The sequence below is a fragment of the Lotus japonicus genome, chromosome 1 (assembly GCF_012489685.1).
Source record: "Lotus japonicus ecotype B-129 chromosome 1, LjGifu_v1.2".
In the NCBI taxonomy this organism is placed as follows: Eukaryota; Viridiplantae; Streptophyta; class Magnoliopsida; order Fabales; family Fabaceae; genus Lotus; species Lotus japonicus.
Genome location: NC_080041.1, coordinates 103537782 through 103544196, shown reverse-complemented (window position 1 = coordinate 103544196; position 6415 = coordinate 103537782). Strand labels below are relative to the sequence as shown.

Sequence of the window (6415 nt, the reverse complement as noted above, 5' to 3'; positions counted from 1 at the left end):
CAAATTTTATTTTCCCACAAAGAACTATTATTAGTAACAAATTAAGAAAAATAATTAAAACTCTAATACAAATTAAACACAAAATATTGATTATAAAACCTTTAATCTTCGTCCTTCTTCATGTTCATAATCTTCTTCTTCTTTCTATTCAATCCATCTTCACACATCAGTGACCCACATTTGATTTCTATTTCCCGTTCTCCACAATTCTCAAGCTCTCACCACCAACATCATTTCAACCCAGAAATCAATGAAAACCCCTAAACCCATAAAACTCAAGCTCTCCCCACCATGAAATTAAACCACACCTTAAACTAAACCCATAAAACTCAAGCTCTCCCCACCATGAAACCACACCTTAAACTAGAAAACCAAACCCATAAATTTTCTATTCTTCTTGAAACATAAGATTAGTGAGGACCACTTTCAAATTTTATTCCAGATAATTAGTGAGGACCACTTTCAAATTTTACCTATTCTAAAAGGCAGTGGCGGATCCAGGACCCCAGGGTCAGGGGGTTCAAAATTTTTAAATAAACACATCGGTAAAAATCACAATATTGAATTCCACTTAGTCTTCAAAATCACAATCTTGAGCTACAAACTACAAAGTATGTCATAACAAATGGATTTCACAATATCAAATGATCAAACTGCAGTCTCAAAGGGAGGGTGAGGTGGGGGTGTTCAAACTGCAGTTTCACTGCGATTACCACCATTTCATGAGAGTTGAGAGATATGTAGGTACATGGTAGCTAAGCCACTTTTGCCTCAATTATTGTATAATAACACCACATAAAAAAACATTAAGCAAACTAAAGCATGCTGGTTCAACAGGTTTAACTTTGGAAGCATTTTAAATCACAGACATCACGGCAAACTAGACTAAGAGAGTTCATTTTAATCTTCACCAACTCAGGAACTCTTCACCTGTAGTAATTATGAGTGCAACCAAAGAATTCATGTATGAGGAAATCATTGAAAGCAAAAAATTATGTTAAAAATGAATACAGGTGCAGATTTAACCACCACAATAGATGATATTATAAATTCAATTCAATCCAGATCCTATAATATGACACAGACACATTTGCTCTGCTTTGCTACACTTGCTACTTCAGTGCTGGTTGCAGATTTTAAATGGCACTCTAGAAGAAACCCATAAAAATTCTAATTGATTGTGCCTCAGCGAAAAATCCCAAGCCAATCCACTATCCCCACAGCAGCAACACAAATTAATAAAAACCCTCCTTCAATACACCCACCACATAGTACCAGGTGTGTACTACGAACAACAAAAGCATAGGAAAAGTAATAGTCACAAAAAGCAGGATGTTGGCAGCAGCATTCCCCTACTGATAGAGCCACAATGCACACATTAATTTAGAAACTTTACAGAACAGACATGATTCAAATAGGCATAGTGCAGTAGCTTCAAAGAAATCACAGAAGAGCTTAAGCAGAGTTAATTGTTCCTTGTTAAAGAGCTAGCAATGGAGAAGAACCTATAATTTCCTTCTTTTTGTGATATAAAGACTTGAATATTTCCAATAAAAATATCAATTAAGCATTTGTAGTTGTAGACTCCCACTGTGCATCACACTCAATGTCGAGGGTTACTACAAAATTATTACCAGCCTAATGATAAACTATGTAGAAACATGGAAGAGAATAATTGAATAAGTTTAGGGATAGTAGAAGAGAAAGGAAATCAATTTAGGGAAATCAAGCTTGAGAAAGGAGAAGAGAAAGAAAGGACATCAAGCTTGAGAAAAGAGAAGAGAAAGGAAATCAATTTTGCCATTTAGGGTTAGGGAAATCAGTCATACCTTTAGTATGTAGAACCGCAGAGCCAGAGGGAGTGGGACGACTGGACTGGTCTGGTGGTGCGGCGGCCGGCGTGGTGGTGGCCGGTGGTGGTGCGCGTTGATGACGACCAGACCTAGGTGAGAGTGCTTGTGGTGTATCGTGTGAGAGAAATCAGAGAATGAGAGTGAAGGGCGTGAGAGAGAGAGAGAAGTTGGGGTCAGGGTGCAAATCCAAATTCTCAGGGGTTCAAAAAAAAATATTATAGGGGGTAAGTGAGAATTGTTTTCTTTTTAGGGGGTTCAACTGAACCCTTGGGCTGGCTGTGGGTCCGCCCCTACTAAAAGGACCATAAGATTAGTAATAAAAGTCAAATCAGATGAGAAGGAAAAATGAATTCATTGAAAACCTGAGATATACAGTATATGTGTACAGCAGAATTTTATAAACTCCTATTATAAAGGAACTAATCTATCTACTTCACTATTGACTGACTATTCAATATAGTTATAGTTAACCCAAAAATTCTATATAAAGGGAATCAAAGTCTGACAAATCACAACACAAACCAAGAGTTTTTCAAAACTCAACATAAAAACCATGTCTTCAAGCAATGGCCGTGCTGCCAGTGAAATCTTTAAAGGCCAAGCTCTCGTATACAGACACCTATTTGCCTTTGAAAATTCCATGTCTCTTAAATGGATCGTCGAGTTGGGCATACCAGACATAATCCACAACCATGGCCACCCCATAACCCTTTCAAATTTGGTGTCAATTTTGCAAATTCCACAAGAAAAGATCGGTAACGTGCGTCGTCTCATGCGCTACCTCGCACACAATGGATTCTTCGAAATCGTAAGAATCCATGAAGACCAAGAAGAGAAGGAAGCATATGCTCTCACTCCTGCATCAGAGCTTCTTGTCAAAAGCAGTGAAATGTGTTTAGCTCCAATGGTTGAGTGCATTCTTGACCCAACTTTGTCAGGCTCATACCATTTGTTGAAGGAGTGGATCTATGAAAAAGATAAGACACTATTCAACGTCTCATTGGGATCTGATATATGGGATTTTCTTCAGAAAAATCCTTCATATAATAGCATATTCAATGAGGCAATGGCCAGTGATTCTCGAGTGTTAAACTTGGGACTGAGAGATTGCAATTCGGTCTTTGCGGAATTGGAATGTGTGGTGGATGTTGGTGGTGGAACCGGAACCACGGCTAAGATTCTCTGTGAGAAATTTCCTAACTTGAAATGCATAGTGTTTGATCGTCCACAGGTTGTGGAAAACTTGTCCGGAAGCAATAATGTGAGTTATGTTGGTGGGGACATGTTTCAATCCATTCCTAAGGCTGATGCAGTTCTACTTAAGGTATCAACTTACTAACATCTGCAAATTTATTTATTTGACTATTTCACATACCATAACTCACTCCTCACATGAGATGAATAGATCATTATCTCTACTGATCATTTGGTTTCTAGCTCTTTTTTGGCCTCACTAGTAAAATTGTGTTATGCTGGGTGTGAGAAAAACATGAGTAATTTTGAATGACATGAAATTATTTAATTTTGGGTTATCTAAATGACTTTAGACAAAGTTTAGATCAAATCATCATAGGTTTAAGAGAATCATTGATATTTAAGATGAGTGAGCTGAAAATTTCATATTTTATCGCTTATCTTAAATAACATTATGTTATTATGGGTTGAAAATCTTTGTCATGAACAACTCTTTCAATTTGTGAGGCAAAAAATGTTTGGCCCCCTCACATTATGTTGTTATGGGTTGAAAATCTTATATTTCATTTTTTGTTGTATTTTTCTGTTCCACAAGTGAAATTTTTGTTACCTTAAAAACATGAGTGACTTAATTATGAATTTACAAAGTACCTTTTAACTTCACTAGCTCACATGACAAAATTTTATAGGTGAGACTATAGCTTTTAAAATTGAACCGGACTTGTCATTTCAACGGATTGCACCGGAAACCAATCAAATGTTAGGTCCATTTAAAGGAAAACTAGTGGATCTTATAACCGATAAGAACCGGTCTAACCAAGTTAAAATTTGGTCAAAATTGACCAGCTTGATTTTCAAAACATTGGATAGGACACAAAAATAACACAAGAAATGAAAACATCCTGATCCGTTACTAAGATATATATTACTGATTTTCCATCAATTTTTCCTGCAGTTGATTTTGCATGACTGGATTGATAAGGATTGCATAAAGATATTGCAAAAATGTAAGGAAGCTATTTCAGATAATGGGGAAAAGGGAAAAGTGATTGTCATAGACATTGTGATAAATGAAAAGCAAGAAGAGCACGAAATTACTGGAACGAAGCTGCTTATGGATGTGAACATGGCAAGTCTTAATGGAAAAGAGAGAGATGAACAAGAGTGGAAGAAACTCTTCCTGGAATCAGGCTTCAAAGACTACAAAATTTCTCCTTTGACTGGATTGTTGTCTCTTATTGAGATATATCCTTAATCACTTTTGTTATGCACGCGACCAAATAAAGTTATTGCAATATGTATTTGATTTCCACATTACTGCTAGTCTGTTGAATAAATCGTGATGAAGAGTAAAAGAAGAATTTATAAGAAATACTAGTCAATGTGTCTTATTTTATTCGATTTGTTCCACATGTACTCGTGACAAAATCAAATACGTCTTCTTTTGACAATTGACTAACATAAAGTCCGAAAAGGATGCGATTGTCTGGCAAAAGAACTGATTTTTTTTTTCACTCATTTATTTACAAATATTTATACAACAAAAATCTTTTTTATCTAAAAGTGTGGTAGCTAAATATTATTACGATGGACATGGAGAGCGAGAGCGTCGAGAGTGGTGGCCAACCCACCGGGAAACCACCGGAACCTACGCGGAGACCCACGTTTAAAGAGAAAATCCTTGGAAGAGAGACTGTTGAGAAGAACAAGCAGGTGCGCAACCTGGTTGAAGCAGGGATCATGAAAAAAGAACTCATTGATGGGAACAACTTCTTCCAAATGTTTGACTTCCAGGACAAACAGGCCTACGATGAGATTTGCAAACCATGGGTAGGCTGCTTGGTTGTTAAGCTATTAGGAAGGCACATTGGATACAAGGTATTGTGTGATCGTCTGCGCATGCTATGGAAACCGGCTGGAGGTATTGAGGTTCGTGATATCCATCATGGATACTTTCTAGTGCAGTTTGATCTCCAAGATGATCGAGAAAGAGCGATGGCTGGGGCACCATGGATGATCTATGATCACTATCTTGCTGTAAAGCCATGGACATCGGACTTTGTTGCTGCCAACTCGAAAATAAACACGACTGCTGTTTGGATTCGCATTCCTGGACTTGGCTTTCAATTCTATGATGAGAGTATCCTGGTTACGTTAGCTTCTGCAGTTGGGACCCCAATCAAAGTCGATATGAACACAACAGATATGCAGAGGGGGAAATATGCTAGGATATGCGTTGAGATCGACCTGAGCGAACCAGTATTGGGGAGAGTTGGGCTATGTGGAGTGTGGTACAACATTGAATATGAGGGTCTTCACTTGCTATGCTCGAAATGTGGCTGTTATGGTCACCTTGCACGTACCTGTACTGGGAAACCAGTCAAGCAGCCAGCGTCCCAATCAAAACCGACGGCGAATACGGCACCAGACACACCAGTGGCGGCGGCTGCATCTCCAGGGAGTCAGGGACAACAGGGAACCCTAGAATCTGATCATCAAATGTCGGATGGCAAGGATACCGGCGTGATTGGCGCAACCATTGAATACCCTCCCGCAGCACATGGTGATTGGATGCTGGTTACCAAAAAAGGATGGAAAAATTTGAATGCAAACCAAAAAAAACAGGCATCGAATATTCAGAAACAGTTTCGAATGCCAGGAGAGAAGTCAGGCGTGAATAAAGGGGTGGAGAAACAGACACTTAATGGGAATAAAGATCTGATTCTGAGTGGGCCCATGCAGTTTAATGCTGGTTCAAATAACACGAGTATTGCTGTGATTGGTGCTAACCAGAAAGGCAGGAAACGAGTGAGAAAAGAAACTGGTCAGGGCTCCCCATCTGTTGAACGTGGTGAGCCAATCACCCTCCCTGGGATAACCCATCAGCAAGGGAAGCAAGGCAAAGTTGCACCAGAAACCAGGATGATAGGAAACAAAAAAGTGTTTGTGTATGGGGATGGGACCAAATCTACCATGCATATGCAACACCAAGAAGGTAACCGTTACACCCTCCTAGATGATGAGGATGACGTGCAAGGAGATGCCATGGCTATCCAGGTTGTTGGGGCAGCACCCTATGACCCAGGAGCTCACAACGTTGGAGCGTCCTCGCTGGGCACCTCGTGATTGCTGCCCAAGCGGTTCCCCCTTACCAACGATTGTTTATGGATAACACAAATTTTAGTGTTTTGGCCTGGAACATTAGGGGGGGAGCAGGAGCTCGTGGGCAAAGACGAGTTCGTGACTTGATTAAATCGTTTCGTCCTTCTTTATTGGCTATCGTTGAAACTCATTGCCAATTTACTTCAGTTGAAACTTTTTGGAGGAGAGCAGGGTATGAGATGTGTGCTTGCTCGGAGGCACTAGGT

General features: G+C 39.3%; 2 protein-coding genes across 2 annotated transcripts; both read left to right on the top strand.

Annotated features, from left to right (window-relative positions):
* The first annotated feature begins 2349 nt into the window (after positions 1 to 2349).
* On the top strand, positions 2350 to 4419 carry LOC130728614 (isoflavone 7-O-methyltransferase-like). The gene is made up of 2 exons (XM_057580127.1): positions 2350 to 3177; positions 4003 to 4419. Exons 1-2 carry the CDS (start codon positions 2407 to 2409, stop codon positions 4300 to 4302), a joined length of 1071 nt encoding a protein of 356 aa, XP_057436110.1. The 5' UTR covers positions 2350 to 2406; the 3' UTR covers positions 4303 to 4419.
* Positions 4420 to 4634: 215 nt separating this feature from the next.
* Positions 4635 to 6173, top strand: LOC130716152 (uncharacterized). The gene has a single exon (XM_057566356.1). The coding sequence runs from the start codon at positions 4635 to 4637 to the stop codon at positions 6171 to 6173; it is 1539 nt and encodes a 512-aa protein (XP_057422339.1).
* Positions 6174 to 6415: the final 242 nt, after the last annotated feature.

Excerpts from the sequence above, each read along its gene's own strand:
- LOC130728614 (XM_057580127.1), top strand. The coding sequence starts at position 2,407 with ATGTCTTCAAGCAATGGCCGTGCTGCCAGTGAAATCTTTAAAGGCCAA. Across the intron at positions 3,178-4,002 it reads CTGATGCAGTTCTACTTAAG|TTGATTTTGCATGACTGGAT; the intron begins GTATCAACTTAC and ends TTTTTCCTGCAG.
- LOC130716152 (XM_057566356.1), top strand. The coding sequence starts at position 4,635 with ATGGACATGGAGAGCGAGAGCGTCGAGAGTGGTGGCCAACCCACCGGG.